Below are 26,618 nucleotides of genomic sequence, written 5' to 3'. Positions count from 1 at the left end.
TGCTGCGCCACCTCGGCTCTTTCTTTCTCAAATCTTGCAAAACTCTTGGCAGTCTCAAAGGACTGATGATGCTTAGCATTTTTGAATGAAATCCAAAATTTGGTTATGGTGTGGGAAGGTGTTCACTTTTTAAAATCAAACTAACTGGTCCATTTTGGAGGGAGAGGGTGTCATGTGGGAAAATTTCAGAATTGTTCATGTCTGTATAAATTTATTTGGCCATTCCTTCTTTGATTTTTGTTTGGCTGTAAATTATCATACGTGTGGCCAGCTGATTGCAAAAGAAAATCTGGACTTTGATATTGTGTGGCTCTGACAACCGTGCCCTTTTAACTTTGCTGTATGGTTTCAGGTGCCAACCCTTGCAGTGTGAACAATGGCGACTGCTCACAACTCTGCCTTCCTACATCAGACACTACTCGATCCTGCATGTGTACAGCTGGCTACAGCCTGAAGAACGAGCAGCAGTCCTGTGAAGGTGAACAATTATAAGGGGAGGTCCTGTCTGAATGTGACCTGCAGGCATTGTTCTCACTTCCTGGAACTCGGCTAATTTGCCTGTATGGACCTTGCAAGGCAGCTCCTTCTGCTGCCTGTGGAATTTGCAAAGATTTCTCACCGAGGCTTTTAATGAGCTTCCCATGGTGTTAGCCATATATCATGAGATGGCAAAGTTGACCTTAATTGCATATGTTCTTAATGGAAAGTCCTGGCTTCTTTTTTACCTTCAAGAAATGTGTTTCTAAATATATCTTCCGACTTCTTCACACCTTCATTTTTCATGTAGACTAGATGAGGGGGAGGGAAAACAGTGGTGTCACCTAAAATAGATAAAGTGGGATGCAGCCCTAAGATGCGAAGGAGAAAAAATGTTAGACTAAAAATAATAGGATACAATCCTTGACAATTCCTCCCCCCCACCCCAATTTTCAGGATATAGCAATTAATCTTTGCTATAGGGCATATTCTAGAAGGGATATTCAGAAAGCCCCATTTGTATGTAAGATTCATATTTCTACTCTTCCTTCTCTGGGAAGCACACTAAAAAGGCTGTGCATGATGGGTCATATCCTAATCATGATCTCATATAATTTTGATGGTAGGAAACGTGATACGACACTAGAAAAGAATACCTTCTATCATTACTACTATACAGTAATACTATTTGCATAGACCAACATTAATAGTACAAAGTTAATAGTTTAGTTTCTGTTGAGGAATTCCTGGCAGCTGTTTAGTGCTTCCTTTCAAAAGGAATACAGAGTCCAGCTAAAAAAGAAACAGTTTCCTCCACATTTCAATCAATATTGACTTTGCTTATCTTTTTAAGTAATAATTGACTGGAGACTGTTAGGTGAATTAAAGATAAATTATATTTTATTGTTTTCATGTTCTAACTTTCAATAAACGAAAACCTAGTTTCTGCCACTAATTTTGTTTCAGTTCTGTTGGCAGGTATATATTCTATACATTCACATAGATCCCAGCTAAAATTGTAGAGTTAAAATGAAGGTTTGCCTCCATTGCACTTTGTAAAAGCAACAAACCCCCACAAAATACTGGGCCAATTATTTTATTTATTTATTATTTATTAAATTTGTATGCCGCCCCTCTCCTTTATGGGGAAGTGGTGGACAGAATGGTACAATTAAGGGAAAAAATAAAATACTTAAGTTCTAAAACACAGATAATTAATTGTGCTCCTTAGAGAATTATTGAAATGTCTCAAAATCTTGGCTCTTGCTAGCCCCACATCTTTAAGCTTAGGATGAAAAATCATAGCATATCTCCAGATTGAAAATAATTTATCTACCAGACTGCAGAAGAAAGCAGACCTTGAAAGAACAAATCCTATATTCTAGAAGCTTCAAACACGCCTTGGTCCCTTGGTCACGTCTTGATTGTAACAAAAATTTGTGTGGGTTGTTTTCTCATAACCCCAGCCGTTGTTAAGGATTGTTGTCATTAATGAAATATTGCAGGTTTTACTTTTTTTTCCAGTCTATTGGCAGGAACTCAGGGATTTATAGAGCAAGACAACTTGGACAGATCCAAATAGAGAAGAATTGTTTTAGTCTGGAATTCTCCTGGCAGGCTTTTCGGCCAGTTTTGTGGACTGAAATTCTTTTGAGATTAGATGCTCAGAATAGAACCTGGGACTATTTGCATATAAAGATTTTTGTTTTATAAATACCTCCTTGTACCCCCTTTAACCTTCTGATAAACTTTTTAAACTTGTGACTGTTTCCTTTTTCCAAGCAGGTGTTGGCTCTTTCCTCCTCTACTCGGTACATGAGGGCATCCGCGGCATCCCGTTAGATCCCAATGACAAGTCTGATGCACTGGTGCCAGTTTCTGGGACGTCACTGGCTGTCGGCATTGATTTCCATGCTAGTAGGTGGCAAATATCTACAATGGGTTAGACTTCTTGGGACTCTCCGTTGGGGAAGGATAAAGAAGCTGCATTGATGGAAGATATTATAGCTGATGGGGAAATTGGGCTAATTGCAGTTATTAGTCTTGATTATCTGTGAAGAGATGATGGTTAATTTGATGGGTTGCCAAAACAAACAAACCTCACAACAGAGTATAACTATTAAAGCATCAGATATACAATGTATTCTGTATCCTCATATTAGAGAAAAATCAGTTGACAAAACTCACATGAGAAAATCTCATCTCTGACAAAAAATTCTTCCGTAACCAAACGAGTTATTTATATTTAAGAGATAAACCAAAACCGTCTCAGTCTTGAAGCCAATTCTAAGTTATGGTTGTTGCCAGAAACCCATTTCCGTAGTGGAGAAGGAACAGTCGATATGGGCACAGACAGGTCAAGATTAACTTAATGCCCTTCCTCCACTAGCCATTTTGTTTTTAGCATTCACCTTTGAACTTCTACTTGGAATCTATTCTGAATCACTATCCAGAAGTCAGATTGCTGTTACACAGTACATGTTAAGGAGTGTGCAGAATGATCCCTGAGTTATCAAGGATGCACATGCACAAAGGAAAACGTGGAATTCCAGCAGATATCCAGGAAATATGAGTAATTATTCAGACATACAAACCAGATACAGTGGTACCTCGTCTTACGAACGTCTCATCTAACAAACTTTTCACGATACGGACCCGGTGTTTAAGATTTTTTTTGCCTCTTCTTCCGAACTATTTTCACCTTACAAACCCAAGCTGCCGCTGCTGGGATGCCCCACCTCCAGACTTCTGTTGCCAGCCGAAGGCTCCCCTTGCTGGGAAACCCCACCTCTGGACTTCTCTTGCCAGCAAAGCACCCGTTTTTGTGCTGCTGGGATTTCCCTGAGGCTCCCCTCGCTGGGAAACCCCATCTCTGGACTTCCATGTTTTCGCAATGCTGCAATTTCCCCGAGGCTCTTCTCACTGGGATTCCCTTCATTTTTGCCAGCACTGCTTTGAATCCCAGCGAAGGGAGCCTCAGGGAAATCGCAGCATCACAAAAACACGGAAGTCCAGAGGTGGGGTTTCCCAGGGAGGGGAGACTCAGGGGAATCCCAGCAGTGCAAGAACGGACGCGTTCACTGGCAACATAACTCCGGAGGTGGGGATTCCCAGCGGCATAAGGCAAAAGGGGTGGGTTTTGGGCTTGCACGCATTATTCGCTTTTACATTGATTCCTATGGGAGACATTGTTTCATTTTACGAACTTTTCACCTTACGAACCTTGTCATGGAACGAATTAAGTTTATAAGACGAGGTACCACTCTACATTAAAGTGTATAGAATAGTGTTTACTTTAGAAAATATCATAGTCAGGTTAAACAGTTTGGTCATACACATTCAAATCAGTCAATATCTCTCAATACAATAATAATTTTACAAGCCTTACTTTGTCTTACATTTCAGACGTACATTACAGCTTACAATACATCCAACACAGAGCTTACTACATCAGTCACAGTCAATCAGCAAAAATGAGCAGAGAGAGAGAGAGAGAGAATCATGCTTTCTGGCTCCCTTTTATGGCAATTTGCAACACTACCTCTTAAAGCTATAGTACTTCAATGCATACAAACATGAGTTGTTAGCTTGTATTGCAAACCCAACTGTCTTGTATGTAGTACTAACAGTACATTTCCAAAGTAATGACAAAAACAAGCGAACAAACTCTGTGCTTCATTCACTTTAATTCGGGAAAGAACACATATTGAAGAAAATAAATTTAGTACATTTTACTAAAATGGTAAATGTTTGCAAAAAGAAAAAAGAACTATTTTGAGAGATTTGTTTCTTGATAAGGACAAAGCCTTGAAACAACTGTGGTATACTTACAAAGAAGCCTGTATTAAGCAAATATTAGTTACAAAATGTGTTTCATGCTCCAGAGTATCAATACTGCAGCTAATTAGATAAATTATCAGTGTACATTGTATCAGAATTTAAAGATAGAATTAAGGTTTAATTTTTTCAAGCCTGTTTTCCTCAATATATTTTGTTCATGGTCTTTGTGGCTAAAGGTGTTAGAGACCCACTAAAGCTGCTACTCTGCTTTTACTGATTTGAATGTACTGTCAGGTGCTGAAAAAAAATGGGTGTGGAGAACCCAGATTTGGGAGATTATCAGGTGACTCAAATAAAAGTAGCTCATGGCATAGAATTATACCAAACCTCCTCTTTCCCATCTGTATTTTTCTCTTTCAGAAAATGACACAATCTATTGGGTGGACATGGGTATGAGCACAATCAGTCGAGCCAAAAGGGACCAGACCTGGCGAGAGGATGTCGTGACCAACGGCATTGGCCGAGTGGAAGGGATTGCTGTGGACTGGATTGCAGGTGTGGCTGCGTAGATGAGCAAGCAACGGCAACTCAGTGTGGGAAGGAAACCCTCCTCACAAGAAACAAAGGAAGGAGCCATCCTAACGTGTCCTAACTTGTATATCCTTCCCTCCAGGAAACATCTACTGGACAGACCAGGGCTTTGATGTCATTGAAGTCGCCAGGCTCAATGGTTCATTCCGCTATGTAGTGATTTCACAAGGGTTGGATAAGCCACGTGCCATTACGGTACACCCAGAGAAAGGGTATGACTCCTTTACCTTGAGCACAATTTCTTAGACTGGTCGTCATAGGGACAGGTTGGGAGCATATTTCACGGGAGTCACTGCTCACAGCCACTCATGCCCTCATCACCTCGAGGTTCGACTACTGTAATGCTCTCTACATGGGGCTACCTTTGAAAAGTGTTCAGAAACTTTAGATCGTGCAGAATGCAGCTGCGAGAGCTATCATGGGCTTTCCTAAATATGCCCATGTTACACCAACACTCCGCAGTCTGCATTGGTTGCCAATCAGTTTCCGGTCACAATTCAAAGTGTTGGTTATTACCTATAAAGCCCTTCATGGCAGCAGACCAGATTACCTCAGGGACCGCCTTCTGCTGCACGAATCCCAGTGACCAGTTAGGTCCCACAGAGTGGGTCTTCTCCAGGTCCCGTCAACCAAACAATGTTACTTGGCGGGACCCAGAGGAAGAGCCTTTTCTGTGGCGGCCCCGGCCCTCTGGAACCAACTCCCCCCAGAGATTAGAATTTCCCCCACCCTCCTTGCCTTTCGAAAGCTGCTTAAAACCCACCTCTGCCGTCAGGCATGGGGGAACTGAAATACTCTTTCCCCTAGGCCTTTACAATTTTATGCATGGTATGTCTGTATGTATGTTTGGTTTTTATATAATGGGTTTTTAACTGTTTTTAGTATTGGATTTTGTTATACAGTGATCCCTCGAGTTTCGCTATCTCGATCTTCGCGAAACGCTATATCGCGATTTTTCCACCCGATGACGTCACTCTCTTCCTTCCTTTCTCATCTTTCTTTCTCTCTCTCTTTCTCTATCTTGCTTCTTCCTCTCTCACACTCTCTTCCTCCCTCTCTCATCTCTTTCTTTCCTTCTCTCTCTCTATCTCTCCCCCTCTTGCTGGCGGGCGGCGGGCGGGCGAGCGGGGGCATCAGCGAGGAGCCGGGGTTTCCCCTTTGCGTGGGCGGCTGGGAAACCCCGATCTTCGTCTGCTCGCTGCTGCTACGCCGAGCAGATCAGCTGCTGGGCGACCGAAGGAACCTTCCCTGGGTCTTCCCCCTCTTGCTGGCGGGCGGGCGAGCGGCGGGCATCAGCGAGGAGCCGGGGTTTCTCCTTTGCATGGGCGGCCGGGAAGACCCAGGGAAGGTTCCTTCGGCCGCCCAGCAGCTGATCTGCTCGGTAGCACAGCAGCAGCGAGGAGCCGAATCGGGGTTTCCCCTTTGCGTGGGCGGCGGGGAACGCAAACTCCACCATCTATGCATGCGCGGCCATAGAAAAAAGGGCGTGCATGCGCAGATGGCGTTTTTACTTCCGCAACCCTACATCGCGAAAAATCGATTATCGCGAGGGGTCTTGGAACGGAACCCTCGCGATAATAGAGGGATCACTGTATACTGTTTTATTGCTGTTTTTAGCCACCCCGAGTCTGCGGAGAGGGGCGGCATACAAATCCAATAAATGAATGAATGAATGAATGAAGGAAGGAAGGAATAAATAAATAAATAAATAAATAAATAAATAAATAAATGAATATTTGAAGCATTTGAATGATGATAGATTGGAACTGGGGAAAGGCAAGATTCCCAGTTTTGGGAATGTTTTAAAGGCCATTCAATTGGAAAAGGTTATTCCTACATTTTGCATGGATATTGGCTTGATTTTTTCCCCCTTTATTTTTTCTACCATTAAAATTACAAACTAGTGGCAACTTTGGCTGCACACATGATATATTAACTGTTCTGGTGCTGTCTGTGTCCACTCTTTCAGATACCTGTTTTGGACTGAATGGGGTCAGTACCCTCGCATTGAACGTTCTCGGCTGGATGGAACAGAGCGTGTGGTCCTCATCAACACCAGCATCAGCTGGCCCAACGGGATTTCTGTTGATTATGAAGTAAGGTCCTGAAACTGTGGGCGTTAGACACAACGATTCCAACCAAAAATCATAGTTGAGAAATGAACATTTAGCATCTTAGGAATGCCTTGAGCCATTGTGCCCTTGGAATAGCAGCAAATAAATAGGATTATGTGCTTTAACGCAGAGACATAATTTGGTGTCATGGTAAATTAACATTCATACGCGATAATTCTGAATTATGCAATCCAGCAAAATCCAATTTTGTGCAAAGCATTCGTTTGTTGCTGAAGGCATTATCTAGCCTGGTAATGAAATGTTGGGAAACCAACCCACAAGCTCAGAGAACGAACCTTTACCCTCATCCTACACCTGAGATACAGATATTTGCCACTATTGTCAAACATTTGAACCTAGCAATGTCACCTGCTGAACTGGAGTCCTGCTCAGTTCTGCCTCAACTTCTGATCTTTCACAGTTATAAAAAGTTCCATCCCACTGGAGTAACAGTAGTTCACATATCCATTAATTTCTTGCTGGGATATGATTTGAGCTGAGAATGGGGGAAATGATACATGGCTGGAAACTGGTTGCCTGAATTTTACAGTCACTTTGCTATCCTAGTTATATCATTTGCAAGATGGATTGTCATCTGGATCTCTTTTTAGGATGGGAAGCTTTACTGGTGTGATGCCCGGACAGATAAGATTGAACGCATAGACCTAGAGACCGGTGATAAGAGAGAGGTTGTCCTGTCCAGTAACAACATGGATATGTTCTCAGTATCTGTCTTTGAGGATTACGTCTACTGGAGTGACAGGTTTGTGTCTCAGTGCTGTGGGTCATGCCTGGAAGTGTTTTGCAAGCAACTGCATTTTTTCCATATTCAGATGGAAATAGCTTCATTACGGATTTATATTGTTAAACATCTTTCTCAAATCCCTTCCATGCAACCTATTTGGTCTTTTGAAGGGGAAATCAGCTGAGTTTTACAGATATACATGTGCATGTGTCCAGGTCTAGATCTGTTAATTGATGTGAAGTATGGATGATTACCCATAATATTTGTGTGTAAGATAATTAATATATGAGAATACATGCCCATTTAAGCATATATATAAACTGAAGATTTGTGTCACAGTGTTGTAAACAATAGTGTCCTCATTGTGTTTTGCTATGTAAGAGCTATGCTGATAGTTGCATGCTTATCTGTGCCTCCTTCTAGGACTCACGCAAATGGATCCATTAAGAGGGGCAGCAAGGACAATGCATCAGAAATTGTGTCTCTACGCACCGGAATTGGAGTGCAGCTGAAGGACATCAAGGTGTTCAACAGAGCCAGGCAAAAGGGTAGGTGAATAATAATAATAATAGTAATAGTAATTGTTTTGTTGTGTTGCTTTGTTTTGTTTTGTTGTTGTTATTATTATTATTATTACTATTAATAATAATAATAATTATTATTATTATTATTATTATTATTATTATTATTATTATTATTATTATTATTACTTGTACGCCGCCCCTCTCCAGGGACCCAGGGCGGCTCACAACATACAATGCAAAACAATATGTATACAAATCTAATAGTTAAAACTATAAACTAAAAAACCCATTAATTTAAAAAACAGTCAATTTACTCAATCACACCCACACATAACATTAATGGTTAGAAAAGGGGGTGGGGCATAGCCTAGTTGCCCCACGCCTGGCGACATAGATGGGTCTTAAGGCTTTTGCGGAAGGCGAGGAGGGTTGGGGCAGTATGAATCTCTGGACGGAGATGATTCCAGAGGGCCAGGGCCACCACAGAGAAGGCTCTTCCCCTAGGCCCCGTCAAGCGACATTGTCTGGTTGACGGGACCTGGAGAAGGCTAACTCTGTGGGACCTGATCAGTCATTGGGATTTTTTCTTGCACAAGCAAGGGAATCCTTGTACAAGCAAGGGATTGAGTGGCAGTATAGGCAACGAAGATGGAATCTGTTTCCTGAGTTATAACTAGAGAAACAGATTGTAAACTAACTTGCTAATACTGGCTAATTTTTCTTGCATCCCTTTTCAACAGGTACCAATGTGTGCGCACTGAATAACGGGAATTGCCAGCAGTTGTGTCTGTATCGAGGAGGAGGTCAGCGGACCTGTGCCTGTGCCCACGGGATGCTCTCGGAGGACAGTGTAAGCTGCCGTGACTACGATGGCTACTTGCTCTATTCAGAACGGACCATTCTCAAAAGTATCCACTTATCCGATGAGAACAATCTCAACGCGCCCATTAAGCCATTTGAAGACAGTGAGCACATGAAAAACGTCATTGCCTTGGCCTTTGATTACCGCTATGGCAGCAAGGGCAGCAACCGCATCTTCTACAGCGACATTCACTTTGGCAACATCCAGCAAATCAATGATGATGGAACTGGGCGAAGGACTATAGTGGAAAGTAAGTTACTTTGGATGTTCCCGCCTACCCTTTTTATTTTCTGGCTGCTTTCACCAAAGCGGAAATCCAATTGGAAGAATGCTCCAAAAATAAATTGTCACTACAAAGAGAAACTTTCAGAACAGCAATTACAGGGGAAGATTATTTTTGTGTGGGTTGTGGTATCTGCAGAATTAGAGAACCTCATATTTCCAGTGCTGTGGCATTGAAGCAGATCACTTTTATCAAAAGCCAAAATTCCAGGATAGTTAGTTAGTTAGTTAGTTAGTTAGTTAGTTAGTTAGTTAGTTGTTTATTGATTTGATTTGATTTGATTTGTATGCCACCCCTCTGGAGACTCGGGGCGGCTCACAATAATAGTAAAAAACAATATTAAGATGGAACAAATCTAATATTAAAAAGAAGCATATAAAAACCCTATCATATTTAATAAACCAAACAACACATACATACCAAACATAAATATAAAAAGCCTGGGGGAAGGTGTCTCAACTTCCCCATGCCTGGCGGTAAAGATGGGTCTTGAGTAATTTACGAAATTATAACTATTGTAAGTAAGTCTCTGCATTCAGAAGAATTTATAAAGGCTAGCTTACTAGATTTTCTTTCGGTAGTTGGGATGTTTCCTGAAGCAGCTATATTTGAGAATATAGTTGGGCAACTTTCCTTCTGATTGATGAAATTTCTATCCAGCTTCTGCTCACTTTGGGCTTTGACAAAATTAGTGCATCCTCCAGATCGGTTCACTAACAGGCGGGAGAAGCTGCTGCAATTCAGCTGTAAGAGAGAGTAGGATGGATGAAGTGGTCTGTACACAGAACAGCTGATCTGAGATACTTAATATCGAAAGCAAATATGTATGCTTGGTGTAGATACGGAGTGAAACATAGCTGTTTTATTTTAAATAAAGACCACAAAGATTCATGTTTTGAGTATAAGAGAAGTACAGTAGTACCCCTAGATACGAGCATAATTCGTTCCATAAGGGAGCTTGTATCTCGAGGCAACTCGTATCTGGAACAAGTTGTTTTTCCCCTCCGAGATAACCAAAAGCAAGGATTCTTGCGCCACCTAGTGGACGCTCGGCTCGTATCCCGAATTTGAGCTTGGGAATAGAACAGAAATGTCTCTCCCCTCGTGGCTCGTATCTTGAAATACTCGCATGTAGAGCAGCTCGTATCTAGAGGTTCTACTACAGGAAAAGCCAGGAAAAAATGCAAATCAGGGAAAATCTGAGAGTTGGGCTAGTGGGTATGCAACTTAGGGATACTAGCAGTGATATAGTTAAGGGGAAACAAAGAAAAGGCTAAAAAGAACATGGATTAGTGGATCAGTGGAATATTCCACTCTGGCAGCTGTTTAGGAGAAAGGGGAGAGAACTGGCAACTCTCAACAGTCTTGTCTTAGCTGCCTTATAAAAGCTCCCCAAGATCCCTTTGGGTTGTGTTGTGGCCTAAACAAATATATTCCCAGCTTTGTCCTTCCTGAAAGTCAGCCTATCTAGTACTTCGGGAATGTAGTGTGTTGTTCATGAAGACTCTAGTCTAGCACACAGCTGTAAATGGATTACATCACTGTCAGGGACATTTCATGAGACAAAAACTTGGCCATAGCTTGTTTTGGCTGCATTTGTATCATTACCCTAGCTGATGTGTCTTAATGATTTGTTCAAAATGCAGAAAAAGTAATCCATATATTGAGGTTGAAGTATACAGTACACCAGTGGTGAAATCCAGTTTTTTTTTACTACCAGTTATATGGGTATGGCATGGTGTGGCTTGGTGGGCATGACAGGGGAAGGATACTGAAAAATCTCCATTCCCACCCCACTCTGGGGCCAGCCAGAGGCAGTATTTGTCGGTTCTCCGAACTACTCAAAATTCCCGCTACCGGTTTTCCAGAACCTGTCAGAAACTGCTGGATTTCACCCCTGCAGTACACCTGTAATTCGTCTCAGTTTGTTTTTCTCCTCTGGTGTTTATCACTAACAACAGGCTAGTCTGTCAAATTAAAGGTTTCTTTAATATAGTGGTACCTCTACCTAAGAACGCCTCTACTTAAGAACTTTTCCAGATAAGAACCGGGTGTTCAAGATTTTTTGCCTCTTCTTAAGAACCATTTTCTACTTAAGAACCCGAGCCTGGAAAAATTTCTCAGGAAATTTGAAAGCAGCACGAAGTCCCAGCCAGTTTCCTGCCATTCCCCCTGGGTATCTCTCTTTGGGCAGTGTATGGGAGGCAGCCTTGTGCCAGGTGTATGGGAGGTGTGTCCTCCTTCCGCCGCCTCAGAGTCCTTCTATTTTTTTTAAGCCTTAAAGTTTTAGATTTTTTTGATTCCCCTCACCTCACCTTCTTCCTTCGGTAGTGACTGTCCTCCTCCTCTTCTCCCTCCTCCTCCTCCTCCCACCCAAATTCTGAGCTTTTATTTCTTTCCTAATGGGTTTGCACACATTATTTGCTTTTACATTGATTCCTATGGGAAAAATTGCTTCTACTTACAAACGTTTCTACTTAAGAACCTAGTCACGGAACGAATTAAGTTCTTAAGTAGAGGTACCACTCTACTGTCCTTTTGACAACTGTTCCAATCTTATTCTCATCTGAATTAACTTATTGGACGATATGCAGATCTAGATACTTTGACCTGGAAGTTGGCGAGAAGGTATACACATGCTTTAATTCATTATGTGGATTACATTCTGATTCCTTCCTTAATATGCTAAGATTCCTTATACATTCTCTTCTAAAAATGTGCAGTTTCTGTCACCATAGAAACCACTGCAACATCTTAAAAAAAACCCCCAAACCAATGGAATGTGTGAATAAAATATGACCTTCTTCTAAAGTTCCGTTCACCCCCACAGGGACACTTATTACCTGGAAGAGGAATTGAGTAGTGAAGCCTCCTATCTCTTTTGATGTTTTAGTCTGTTAGGAGGGAAGAAAGCATAACTATAATTTTGGGGGGATTTTGACAGCTGTTATAAATCAGACTGCTCTTGACCATGTGTTGCCAGATAAGTTTCCATTAGAGAAAAGAATTAAATAGTATAGCGATACCTTCTTGTCTCCAAACACTTAGACACTGCAAGAGGCATAGGATCTCCTCCAGATGGCATTTGTTGTAACACAATGTATATGACATGTTGTTATCATAAAATGCTATGTTTTGCTTTGTTCCCCTATCATTGGCTGGAGCAGGGAAAGGTAGAATAACAATGTCACACAACAGTTCTTTCATTTGTGACATCTGGTTTCATCTTTAGAACAGACACTGAGTTGACAATAAGATAACTTGAGCTCTTTTGCAAGGAGAAGCTTTTCAGCATTCAGACTGATTTTTAACTTCCTGCATTTGAACAGAAAATAATTCCATTCACATTCGTCACACATGGGTTTTTTTGTTCTGTTCTTCTGTTTGCCTTTCCAAATTATATGAACTCAATGGCTGTAGAAGTTAGAGGGGACTTCATAAAGTAACTCTTTTTCAACACAATCCTAAACTGCATGAACAGGGGGATACACTCCAAGACCACTCTATAAGGCCCTGGTCAGACCGCACCTGGAGTATTGCATCCAGTTCTGGTCATCACACTTCAAAAAAGATAAAGTGGGTGCAGAAAAGAGCAACTAAAATTATAAGGGGACTAGAGACCAGGTCATACGAGGAAAGGTTGCTGGAACTAAGCATGGATAGTCAAGTAAAAAAATGGGCTAGGGGGACATGATACTGTATGATACTGTATACAGGTACTTAAGGGGTTGCCACAGAGAGGAGGGGGACACACTGTTTTCCAGGGCACTAGAGGGACGGACGAGGAACAACGGTTGGAAACTGACCAAGGAAAGATTCAACCTGGAGATGAAGAAAGAATTTCCTGACAGTGAGAGCAATCAACCAGTGGAACAGCCTGCCAGCGGAGGTTGTGGACTCCCCAACTTTGGACATTTTCAAGAGGAGATTGGACTGCCATTTGGCTGGGGTGCTGTAGGATTTCCTGCTCAGGCAGGGGGTTGAACTTGATGACCTGTAAGGTCCCTTTCAACTCTAATAATAAATAAACAAACAAACAAACAAACAAACAAATAAATAAATAAATAAATATGTAATCAAAGAATATAATATGCAGAGAAGAAGCAACAACCAAGAATTAGTTTCTAGTATGCAGCTTATGCAATTATACATGATTTGGAAAAGATGATGATGATACAAATGTTATCTATAACAAGCTTTCCAAAATCAGTATTAGGACGGTCCATCAAAGTCATACAATATGTGCAAAGTTTTTAATTTCCCAGAACTTTTCAGGAGATAACATAGAAGAGTAAGCTCTTCATCAGTATTTACAACAATAACAAAGGTCTGAATCGTAAGATGTATTCATGTTCAATATTTCTGAACATGAATTACTTGCTCCCAATTCCCAGTTTTCCTATTTAATATTTATTAGCTCCTCCTAAAGCTATTAATACATAGTTCTATTAGTAATTACAAGCTTTTAAGTTAACTCTTTTTGTTATGTAACTATGACCCTATTAATTTCAGTTACTTTAGCACACAACGTTTGCTCCGTAGTCTATGGGAGAAAGCAGAATCCTATTTCAATGCTAGACAATGGTACAATATTGCTCAGATTCTTCCTGAGATAAAATTTCTACATGAGGCCTAAATGGGAAAACCTTTCTGTAAAATTGAAAGCTTTTTTTTTAAAAAAACAAAACAATATTAAGTAAATTCTCACTGTTGTACAGCAGGACATCAGATTAGGCAGTGTTCCTTATTTGAATATACCTTAGCTGAATATCAGGTGGTTGATACTTTTGCTTCTGCAAGTAAAGTACTGTACAACTGATAACTGCAGTGGTCAATGGCCAAGCACTTTTCCCAAGGTACATCTCTAAAGAGAACAATTAAGGCTTTATGATTGTAGCTAAGGTCCCAGTGGAAGTTGGGGAGGGAGTAGGGGGAGGAACGGACTTTTTTCTTGGGTAGAATACCCTCTGAATTGCTTTATGACATGATCCTGGGACAAGACTTTCTCAGTTTGAGGGGGTTCTTGAATTCAGCATCTGCTTTTTTATTGCTCAGACATGATTTCAGATCCAATGACAGTCAGGAATGAACTACCTGATCCCCAGGGAATTCTGAATGAGATTCTTGGGAAGACTAGGAAGTTCAGTACCCAAAACTAAAAGAAGACCAGACTCTGTATATATATATAGAACAACTCAGGGAAAGGAATCGAATCTGAGAGGAATCTCCTTTGAAAATATGGGTGACCCCTAGGCAAATGATTCCCTTCCGCAGAATATATAGTCCAAACTGAAGAGTCTTTTGCCAGGGAAAACATGATCACTTAGAAGAATGACATGCTGTAAGAATCTGGCAAACATAATCCTAGATTAATGATTTTCATGAAACGCAGATCACTAATGAGAATCAGTCATACCGTATTCTGCCATCCATATTGGTTGTGTCTTTTTGTGGCCAGGAATATATGCTGATTCCTGTCAGTTTGGGGCACTTGTGTTGAATGCCAAATGTTGAATTTCCTCAAAGATGTGAAGAAACCTCCATTGGCCCTTCTATCTGTTTAATTGTATCTTCAGTAAAATAGCTGTGGGCATACTAGACTTGTTAGAAAACTATCATTAGAGTATTAAGGAGTATTCCAATGTTGTGCCGTTATGCCAGATTCTTCGGGAGTGTTCTGACCCAGTTGCCAGACACAGATAGCACAACTACCATCCAACGAACCTTGTTTTAATAATCACAAACTACTAATTATTTGTCATAGCTGTTGTTCTAAAGTCCTCGGAGAGGGGCGGCATACAAATCCAATTAATAAATGAAATAAGCAACAGCTGTTTATTAATCTTCTTAATAGCTGGCAATAGTCCAAGCAAAAAAAATCAAATTCCAATAAAGAGTCCTTCTGCCATCTTACTATGTCCAGGAGCAATTTGCAGGAAGAGCCGAGGTGGCGCAGCAGGTAGAGTGCTGTACTGCAGGCCACTGAAGCTGACTGTAGATCTGAAGGTTAGCGGTTCAAATCTCATCACCGGCTCAAGGTTGACTCAGCCTTCCATCCTTCCGAGGTGGGTAAAATGAGGACCCGGATTGTGGGGGCAATATGCTGGCTCTGTTAAAAAGTGCTATGGCTAACAAGTTGTACGCTGCCCTGAGTCTAAGGAGAAGGGTGGCATAAAAATCGAATAAATAAATAAATAAACAAACTGAAAGTCTTCCAAACATGAGGCAAATAGGAGTTTTGAAGTCAAAAGACACAACCGGAATGAATGAAGTTGTTTCCTGCAAATTGGCCAGTCTTTTTCCTCACTGAAATAGGCAATGGGAGTGGCCAATTAACCCTAAGCCTTATCCTGAGTAGACCTTCTTCTCAGGAGCCACTCCTGCCTTTTGGCAGCTCTATACACATGCATTGAGCACAGGTTCCTCCTCTTTTTCATCTTTGTCTTCTGCTGTCATGGCAGCTTCTGGAGGTTCTGAAGACGCTGGCTGAATCTCTACCTCTGGCACCAAGTCTTCTCCAGCCTCCTCACTATCCTACTCTGGTACCAGCTGCACAGGCCAATGGTGAATCACCACACCAGCCTCCTTGCTGCCTGAATCAGCTAACAGTTGCCCAGGCCACTGGCGGGCCACAATAAGGAGTTTGGCCCCAGGATAGTTACCAGATATATAATAAGCTTTGGTGGACCTATTCTTCAGGGTTGAATCCCTAATAAAATACACACTTAAAGTAAAAGATCTCACAAGGCAAATCTCTGCTATGTTAGATCATTTTTACTGAGGGGAAAAGCGTTCAAAATCTGATTTGATTGGTTATGGTTACTAGCCTGAAGGCAATATCAGAAAAGATAAGACAGAGTCTCAGAAAAATGAATTGAGTGTCTCAGAACAAGAATAAAGAATGGACGGTTGAGAAGCAGAGCAAATTAAGCAAGGAGTATCCTTCCGAGTTCAAATTCTATAAGGAATTAGAAATCAAAACTTTCCTTTACCACTTCTAGACTAATAGTCTGCTGGAAGGATTCGACCAAATGAATGTTTGAGGAATGTGTCAGAACCTCCCATTCTTATTGTCTATGGAGATTCTCAGTCTTAAATAATAATCCAGTTCTTATTGGTTTTTTTGGGAAATTCCCTATTTTATTTGGAGTTGCTGTATGCCTAACAAATCAGGTTATCCTTTCAGATGGTTAGGGAAACTTGGGAAGGAAGCCCAAGCCACTTGCAAGCAATGTAAGTTATACAGTGGTACCCCATCTTACGAACGCCTCTTCTAACGAACTTTTCAAGATACGAACCCGGTGTTTAAGATTTTTTTGCCTCTTCTTCCGAACTATTTTCACCTTACAAACCCAAGCAGCTGCTGCTGGGATGAAGGGGTTTCTTTCCCCCCCTTTTTTTTGAAGAAAGAAAAGGGAGGGGCAGCTTGGAGGAGTAAAGATTTTGCATGCTTGCAAAGGCACTGAAATGGTGTCTTTTTAAGAAAGAAAAGGGAGGGGCAGCTTGGAGGAGTAAAGATTTTGCATTCTTGCAAAGGCACTGAAACGGTGTCTTTTTAAGAAAGAAAAGGGAGGGGCAGCTTGGAGGAGTAAAGATTTTGCATGCTTGCAAAGGCACTGAAATGGTGTCTTTTTAAGAAAGAAAAGGGAGGGGCGCCCTCCTTGCCTTTCTTCCTTCCCACTCACCCTTTAGCCTAGCCTTGCTTCTTCCACCCGCCACCTTTAGCTGCTCCTCCCTGCCCTCTGTTCGCCTCCCTTCTAAAGTTTGGGATTTTCCTGAAGGATTTGCACGCATTATTTGCTTTTACATTTATTTATTTATTATTTATTATTATTTATTACTTGGATTTGTATGCCGCCCCTCTCCGAAGACTCGGGGCGGCTCACAACATGTAAAAAGACAAATCGTAAGTAATCAACAATTTAAAATTTTAAAGATTTAAAAAACCCCACAAACTAACAGACTCACACACAAGCATACCATATATAAATTCAACGTGCCCAGGGGGGGGGATGTTTCAATTCCCCCATGCCTGACGGCAAAGGTGGGTTTTAAGAAGTTTGCGGAAGGCAGGAAGAGTAGGGGCAGTTCTAATCTCCGGGGGGAGTTGGTTCCAGAGGGCCGGTGCCGCCACAGAGAAGGCTCTTCCCCTGGGGCCCGCCAACCGACATTGCTTAGTTGACGGGACCCGGAGAAGGCCCACTCTGTGGGACCTAATTGGTCGCTGGGATTCGTGCGGCAGGAGGCGGTCTCGGAGATATTCTGGTCCAGTGCCATGAAGGGCTTTAAAGGTCATAACCAACACTTTGAATTGTGACCGGAAACTGATCGGCAGCCAGTGCAGACTGCGGAGTGATGGTGAAACATGGGCATACCTGGGTAAGCCCATGACTGCTCTCGCAGCTGCATTCTGCACGATCTGAAGTTTCCGAACACTTTTCAAAGGTAGCCCCATGTAGAGAGCATTACAGTAGTCGAACCTCGAGGTGATGAGGGCATGAGTGACTGTGAGCAGTGAGTCCCGGTCCAGATAGGGCCGCAACTGGTGCACCAGGCGAACCTGGGCAAACGTCCCCCTCGCCACAGCTGCGAGATGTTGTTCTAATGTGAGCTGTGGATCGAGGGGGACGCCCAAGTTGCGGACCCTCTCTGAGGGGGTCAATAATTCCCCCCCCAGGGTAATGGACGGACAGATGGAGTTGTCCTTGGGAGGCAAAACCCACAGCCACTCCGTCTTATCCGGGTTGAGTTTGAGTCTGTTGACACCCATCCAGGCCCCAACAGCCTCCAGGCACCGGCACATCACTTCCACCGCTTCGTTGACTGGGCATGGGGTGGAGATGTAAAGCTGGGTATCATCGGCATATTGATGATACCTCACCCCATGTCCTTGGATGATCTCACCCAGCGGTTTCATGTAGATGTTAAATAGCAGGGGGGAGAGGACCGACCCCTGAGGCACCCCACAAGGGAGAGACCTAGGAGTCGACCTCTGTCCCCCCACTAACACCGACTGCAACCGGCCAGAGAGGTAGGAGGAGAACCACTGAAGAACAGTGCCTCCCACTCCCAACCCCTCCAGCCGGCGCAGAAGGATACCATGGTCGATGGTATCGAAAGCCGCTGAGAGGTCAAGGAGCACCAGGACAGAGGATAAACCCCTGTCCCGGGCCCGCCAGAGATCATCCATCAACGCGACCAAAGCGGTTTCCGTGCTGTAACCGGGCCTGAAACCCGACTGCTGGGGACCTAGATAATCGGCTTCTTCCAAGGACCGCTGGAGCTGGAGTGCCACCACCTTCTCAACAACCTTCCCCATAAAGGGAAGGTTGGAGACTGGACGGTAGTTATTAAGCACAGCTGGGTCCAGGGAGGGCTTCTTGATTGATTCCTATGGGAAACATTGTTTCACCTTACGAAGTTTTCACCTTACGAACCTCCTCCTGGAACCAATTAAGTTCGTATGATGAGGTACCACTGTATATGTGTATAAGAGTATTAGTGTTAGACTAGACATGAGAGTTGGCTTTAGCGAACATTCAGCTATTTTAAAGTGTATCATGGGTAGCATACTAAGCTGAAGCTGAATTTGTTAAATACGTGAAACTGGGGGGGGGGGGGAAACCCAGTAATCACCGCTTACTGCTTCATACGCAGACAGGCATTTGATGCAAAAAACCTTCCAGATAAATTATGGTACGTGACTTGACAACTTTATCATTTCCATCCTTCTGAGGTCGGTAAAATAAGGACTCTGGTTTTTGGAGCCAATATACTTACTCTATAAATCACCTAGAGAGGGCTCTAAAAGTACTGTGAAGCTGTATATAAGTCTAAGTGCTATTGCTATTTGTAAATTTTTGTTAATACAAGACTTTGCAGGTCTTTTTGCCATGCACCTGTTTATGGAAAAACAGTCCAGTAGAACAGAAGCAGATAATGTCATTTTTTCACCTTTTCCAACATTTTCCTATTCCTGAACATTATAGGGAGAATTGAAAGAACAAAATTTGGGCTTCTTACAGATTGCCTTGCCCATTAATTCATCTGCTGTTTTCCAGAAAACTTTTCTGGCAATGTTATTCATAAATTAGTATTCAGACCAACCAGTAATTTATTTATTTATTTATTTATTTATTATTTGGATTTGTATGCCGCCCCTCTCCGAAGACTCGGGGCGGCTCACAACAAGTGAAAAACAATCCAATACATAATCCAATTAATTAAAATGTCAATTCACAGCCAGAGGTATTTCAGCAACAAACATTCAATATAAAATATAGTTCAAGTCGAAAAGATAATTTCAGAAGTTCAAGCTTGTGGGAAATTTTAGGCGAAGTATTTTCCAATTTAATTGAAAACGAGGCAAGAACTGGTATGCATTGTTCTTCCTTTTTCTTCTGCATACCAAAAACAAGGCTTTTCAACATGACTAAAAATAAAAATGAAGCTTAGCAACGGAATGAAATTATATTTTCATTAAATCCTTGTTACAAGCAAAACTATTTGCGCTTAATTTCATTAGAATTAAAAATGTAAGTCAAGTTTGTTTTAAATTGTAATTATGAGTTGATTTTTTTAAAATTAAAAGCAAGTAAGCGAATACGAGGCATAAACATTTCTAAAAACTAAAAAGATGTGATAGTGAAAGGTCTGGGAACGCCCTACTGTGTGTTTCATTAAGTGGTTGCTAGGGGCGTCCAAGAATTATCTTTGGATAATTCTTTGGGTATTTCTTTATCTTCCTGGATACAAGCACAGAGTGACCCAACTCCCTACCAGGCAATTGGATTACTAAATATGAACACTTCCCACAGATTAGTTCTAAGAGGTTTCTTTGAGATATCAAAAATTAGAGCCACGGGACATCATGTTGTTTCTAGTAGCTTTATGTGTGAGACAAAATTTTGGGAATGTACTGAGAAAAGCATGGTCATATTTCTCTTATTTCTTTGTTGTTTTCTTTCATACGTTTGTCCTGTACTGCTTCCAGCAAAAGGAATCCCCCTTCTTTTCTTGCGTATTGAGTTGTATGTATAAATTACAGTTTTAATGAGATTTAAAACCCTTCTCTGCTCTTGGGCATTTGCTGGCTGCCAGCAGGGAAGGAAATCAAGCTCTTACCCAGCGTGTCTCATTTGCTTTTTCAAACAGTGGCTTGGGGCCTACCAGGAGATGATAGATTTGTTTCATTCGGAGATGAACCAATTAGTTTCCTTCTGTTTATTAACTTAAAGGGGGAGGGTTGTGATGATCAGATATCAGCATTCCTAGATGGGAAATTGTCAAGTGACTTGTCCAAGTGTTGCTTCTCCACCATTAATCAGTCAGTCCAATGGAAGGAAACATGGAGGATGAATTTATTTCCAGGTATGGGTGAACTACAGCAGTGTTTCCCAACCTTGGTAACTTGAAGATATTTGGACTTCGACTCCCAGAATTCCCCAGCCAGCGAAGGCTGGCTGGGGAATTCTGGGAGTTGAAGTCCAGATATCTTCAAGTTGCCAAGGTTGGGAAACACTGAACTACAGCACCTCTGTCATCTTTTGCCAATCTCACCTGCTAGGACTCTGACTTTCAGCAACAATTCTGGATATTTGTTTTTGCTTGTTTGTTAGAGTTATTTGCCACCCATCTCATTTCAAAGTGATTTGAAGCGGCTGACACCATTTAAAGCACTAAAACCATAATAGATAAAATAGAACCAGAATCAAAATAAAATTATAGTTCAAAGATGGGGCAACAGGATGCCTGACAGGGAAAGTGAGATTGCCTTTTAATTCATCAATCACCTCCAGTGTCATGATCCCCCCTTGAAGCCCAAAGCTATCCAGCAAAGCCAGGTCTTTGGGCTTTTGCAAAAGGTCAGAAGGGTGGAAGCCAATCTGGCCTCAACAGGGCAAGATTTACAGCTTGCGGAGCAGTGGTATAGTAGGGCCACTGTAGGGGAATCCCAAAAACTGTTCCCAATTACAGTAGAACCCTAGGTCACAAATGCTTCTGACCATGCCCAAATCGGGTGCCGAACAAAAAATCTGCTAAATGTTTCATTCTGATCATGAACACATACTCGGGTGGCAATCAAACACAGCACTTATTTTCCCTTCCATGTCATTTTTTTTTTGGACGTGCATACACAGTCAGTCTTGCTTCCGGTTACAACCAAATCAGGTTGCGGCCGAAGTCCTGGAGTTTCCAACACTGCGCAAGCATTGCCATCTTGTTTTGGATTTGGGGGGGAGGATTTTTTGGCACTGCACATGCCCATGTGGCGCAGCTAAACAGCACAGGAGGAAGCAAACTGGCAGCAAGGAACCTTAGAGTCCACCCTTGCTATGATGGTATTTCAACCCCCAACATTTATTTTAGATGAAAGATAGAAAGAAGCAACAACAATCTGTATAGTCTGGAGGACAGAAGGAAAAGGGGGGGACATGATTGAAACATTTAAATATGTTAAAGGGTTAAATAAGGTCCAGGAGGGAAGTGTTTTTAATAGGAAAGTGAACACAGAAACAAGGGGATACAATCTGGGGTTAGTTGGGGGAAAGATCAAAAGCAACATGAGAAAATATTATTTTACTGAAAGAGTAGTAGATCCTTGGAACAAACTTCCAGCAGACGTGGTTGATAAATCCACAGTGCCTGGGATAAACATATATCCATCCTAAGATAAAATACAGAAAATAGTGTAAGGGCAGACTAGATGGATCATAAGGTCTTTTTCTGCTGTCAGTCTTCTATGTTTCTATGTTTCTAACAAATAATCAGAATCTTCTCTGAGGACTCACAGGCATATAATTAGAATGGCATAGGTTTCTCACGAAGGAGACAAAACGAAACCCAAGCAGCAGGGAAATGGGAGATCATTCTTCTTCCCATTTGTTGAAATCAGGTAGGGCAGCTTTCATAACAGCAGACATTACAGATCTAGGTAGTACCCAACTTACAACCACAATTGAGCCCAGCATTTACGTTGTTAAGTGAGAAATTCTAAGTGAGAGTTTTGCCCCAGTTTACAGTTTTTCTTGCCACCTTTGTTAAGTGAATCACTGTGTTTGTTAAATTAGTAACACGGCTGTTAAGTGAATATAGTTTCCCCATTGACCTTGTGTGTCAGAAGGTCGCACAATGTGAGTCAGTTGTCAAGCATCCAATTGTAAATTGCATGATCTGAAGATGTTGCCGCCGTGGTAAGTGTGAAAATGATCACACATCACCTTTTTTTCAGTGCCGCTGTGACTTTGAATGGTCACTAAATGAACTGTTGTAAGTCGAGGACTACCTGTAGATGTTTTCTGTTTTGCTGGGTTAGTTGTACTGGGGGAAAGTGATGTTGACTGCAAGGCAATATCAGGACCAAATAAGAAAGGGGCTCAGAATAAGGAGGAGTGGCTCAGAACAATAACAAAGAAGTAAGAATTGGGAACCGGACCTACTAAATAACACATACATCCCATTTTCTCTTTAACAGATGTTGGTTCTGTTGAGGGATTGGCTTATCACCGAGGCTGGGATGCCTTATACTGGACAAGCTACACTACTTCTACCATTACACGGCATACGGTGAACCAGACACGTGTGGGAGCTTTTGAAAGAGAAACAGTGATCACCATGTCCGGAGATGACCATCCACGAGCCTTCGTGCTGGATGAATGCCAGAGGTAAGTTCCAGCATGACTGAAAAACAACACCTGAAAATCAATGCGGCTCATTCACATACTCATTCATTTCCTAGTTCATTTGAGGATGATTATGTTTTTGTTCTTCCTACTACTTTCCCGTAAGGATTTCACATCAGTGGACAGCCTTAAAATGACCGGAATCTATTAAAACAAGAATAAGCGCCTTAACAACATTGTTAACCAACCACCATGCTAAATATACTGCTCAAAAAAATAAAGGAAACACTCAAAGAAAACATCCTAGATCTGAATGAATGAAATATTCTCATTGAATACTTTGATCTGTACAAAGTTGAATGTGCACAACAGCAGGTGAAATTGATTGTCAATCAGTGTTGCTTCACAAGTGGACAGTTTGATTTCACAGAAGTTTGATTTACTTGGAGTTATATTGTGTTGGTTAAGTGTTCCCTTTATTTTTTTGAGCAGTATATATTCACAAGTCTTATACCCTTCTTTAAAAAAAAAATCAACTCTTGGATTTTCCAAATAAAAGTTGCCATTATAGAGAGTTATCTTTTCTGCTCCCCAGTTGTTTAGCTAAAGAGCTTCCTGAATTAGTCTTGCTTTGATAAGCTTAAGGCATGAAATATGTTTGGATGGAGCAATGAACGGTCTTATCTAAGCAATCCTTCAACATGTGCATTCCTTTCTCCTTGGATCTCCAGGAGAAATATAAAATATTTCATTTCTGCTGAGCACCATACACTTGGATAAATTGTGGTTATTTTGGATTATGCATTACTGAAAACAAACCACCTTCAAATTATAACTTACCGGTTTGCTCAGCCAATATAACTTAAGATGAATCATAGTTTAGGTTTGAATATAATAAAATAATTAACTAAAATTCAAATAGAATATTTATAGCAGGATTCCCCAAACTTGGCAACTTTAAGACTTGTGGACTTCAACTTCCAGAATTCTCGAGCCAGCTATGCTGAATTCTGGGAGTTGAAGTATACAAATCTTAAAGTTGCCAAGTTTGAAAAACTCTGATTTACAGTTTCCCCTTTATAGCTATGCCAAAAGAGGTATAGGAATGGGATACATTAAGTTGAAGCCTGTGTCTGTCACGAAATCATATACAGTGATACCTCATCTTACGAACTTAATTGGTTCTGGGAGGAGGTTTGTAAGGTGAAAGGTTCGTAAAACAAAACAATGTTTCCCATAGGAAACAATGTAAAAGGGATTAATGCATGCAAGGAAAAAAAAATCACAAAAAAGGCGGTCTGCTGGGCGCCCCCGCCCGGCTGTCACCTTTTGAAACAGCCAGGGGGCTTCTCCGTGTTCTCCCGAATGCTGAACCCAGAAGTTCGGCAAAAGTTCGGTGTTCGGGTTCGGGAGGCCGCCGAGAAGCGCCGCTGCCTGGCTGTCAGCTTTGCAGAAGAGACGCGGAGCTGTCAGCTGCTCGGGAGGTTCAAACGGAGGTGGGGAATCCCAATAGGGAATTCCATGGGCGGAGCTTTGACGTCACAAAGACGTCCTTCCTGGAGTCCACATTTCAGCCGGCCAGGAAGGACGTCTCCATGATGTCAAAGCTCCGCCCATGGAATTCCCTATTGGGATTCCCCACCTCTGTTTGAGCCTTCCGACTGGCTGACAGCTCCGCGGCTCTTCTGTAAAGCTGACAGCCAGGCGGCAGCGCTTCTCGGCGGCCACCCGAACACCAAACCCGAACTTTGTCAAACTTCCGGGTTCAGGTTCGGGAGAACGTCAAGAAACCCCCCGGCTGTTTCAAAAGGTGACAGCCGGGTGGCAGTGCTTCTCAGCCGGACGCTGAACCCGAACTTTTGCCGAAATTCTGGGTTCGGCGTTTGCGGCGGCGGGTTCGTAAGGTGGAAAAAGTTCGTAAGAAGAAGCACAAAAATCCCGAACCCCGGGTTCGTATCTTGAAAAGTTCGTGAAACGAGAGGTTCGTATCACGAGGTACTACTGTATCTAAATTCGCCCACTGAATGTGTTTCAGACTGTGAACTTTAAAGACCATCATCATTATTTAAATCAATTGTACTTAGACTTAGATACTTTGTAGGACTCTGTGCGCAGAGTCTCTTGCCCCCAATAATCTGGTTCCTCATTTTACTGACCTCAAAAGAATGAGAGGCTGAGTTAACCTTGAGTCCCATCAGGATTGAACCCCTGATAGTGGGCAGAGTTAGCCTGCAATACTGCATTTTAATCACCACACCACCAGGGCATCTTATAGTTGAGTGAATAGTAAATTAACAGCCAATTCTGCAGTTTGAAATTAAAATAAGTATAATCTCTGTTACAAACAGCCTTCGAGCCTATCTGTCATGGTTTGGGATCAGATTCTAAATATTGTTCGGAGTATATGAAGCTGATTACAGCAGGGAAGCCCAGATTAGTTGTGCTGTAGCATCATATATTGCCATAGCCAGGTCCTCCTTCTCTAACAAGGATGCAAGGAGTATACCAGCGACTGGAGATCCAGTCTCCACCCAGTGCCTCTTTCAATTTATGTAGCACTTTTCCTCTGTAATTTGTTTTCTTCTCTCTTCCAGCCTGATGTTCTGGACCAACTGGAATGAGCAACACCCCAGCATCATGCGAGCCACGCTGACAGGTGCCAACCTGATCACCATCATTGACAAAGATATCCGCACACCCAACGGTCTGGCAATTGACCACAAGACAGAGAAAATCTACTTTTCTGATGCCACCCTGGACAAGATAGAGCGATGTGAATACGATGGCTCCAAACGATACGTATGTCCCATCATTCTATAAACTGCTTCACCCTTATTGGGATTTGAACCTGGGGAGTCTGCCTGTAAGGCAGTAGCTTTAACCTCTAGACCACAGGTTCTCATCCTCTCAGCTTGTACCAGGGAAGAGTTATATGTTGTTTTTTCAAAAAGGAAAAAAAACCCTAAATTCAGTAGGCAAGAGTGAATCGGGAGCATTTCACCTCTGATAGGAACTAAGATTTCTATCACTGTATGTTTTGTTATGTTATGTTTTTGTGTACATTAAAAAAAATCTGTCTGTCCATTCCAACATCTCAAGAAGTTGCAGTTAAATTCATTGCAATTACTTCTGGAAAGCAGCAGGTTCCCTTATTATTTATGGAATACTAAATAAGGGTTGTGGGGAATGGAAGATTAAGAGAAAATGCTTGCAAGAAGCCATTGCCTATTATTATTATTATTACTATTACTGTTATTACTGTTATTACTGTTGTTGTTGTTGTTGTTGTTATTTTTATTTGTTTGTTTATTTGTTTGTTTGTTTGTTTGTTTGACTTGTATGTAGCCCCTCTCCGGGGACCTGAGGTGGCTCACAAAATACAGTGCAAAAACAATACATATACAAATGTAATAGTTAAAAACTATAAACTATAATCCCATTAACTTAAAAAACAGTTAATTTACTCAATCACACCCATATATAACATTTAATGGTCAGAAGGGGGGGGATATACTAGTTGCCCCATGCCTGGCGACAGAGATGGGTCTTAAGGCTCTTGCGAAAGGCGAGAAGGGTAGGGGCAGTATGAATCTCTGGAGGGAGCTGATTCCAGAGGGCCG

General features: G+C 41.9%; 1 protein-coding gene across 3 annotated transcripts in view; it reads left to right on the top strand.

The window, feature by feature from the left end:
- Window positions 1-26,618, top strand: part of LRP1 (LDL receptor related protein 1) — a 469,165-nt gene that overhangs the window by 331,156 nt on the left and 111,391 nt on the right. For all 3 annotated transcript variants that reach the window (XM_070740967.1, XM_070740966.1, XM_070740968.1), the window contains 10 exons: window positions 353-478; window positions 2,263-2,394; window positions 4,678-4,812; window positions 4,931-5,060; window positions 6,818-6,944; window positions 7,574-7,725; window positions 8,131-8,255; window positions 8,972-9,343; window positions 22,851-23,040; window positions 25,593-25,797. In XM_070740967.1, the coding sequence (XP_070597068.1) occupies window positions 353-478; window positions 2,263-2,394; window positions 4,678-4,812; window positions 4,931-5,060; window positions 6,818-6,944; window positions 7,574-7,725; window positions 8,131-8,255; window positions 8,972-9,343; window positions 22,851-23,040; window positions 25,593-25,797 (1,694 nt within the window). The remainder of the gene's footprint in view (window positions 1-352; window positions 479-2,262; window positions 2,395-4,677; window positions 4,813-4,930; window positions 5,061-6,817; window positions 6,945-7,573; window positions 7,726-8,130; window positions 8,256-8,971; window positions 9,344-22,850; window positions 23,041-25,592; window positions 25,798-26,618) is intronic.

The sequence above is a fragment of the Erythrolamprus reginae genome, chromosome 2 (assembly GCF_031021105.1).
Source record: "Erythrolamprus reginae isolate rEryReg1 chromosome 2, rEryReg1.hap1, whole genome shotgun sequence".
Lineage (NCBI taxonomy): Eukaryota > Metazoa > Chordata > Lepidosauria > Squamata > Dipsadidae > Erythrolamprus > Erythrolamprus reginae.
This window is presented reverse-complemented; position numbering and strand designations above follow the sequence as displayed.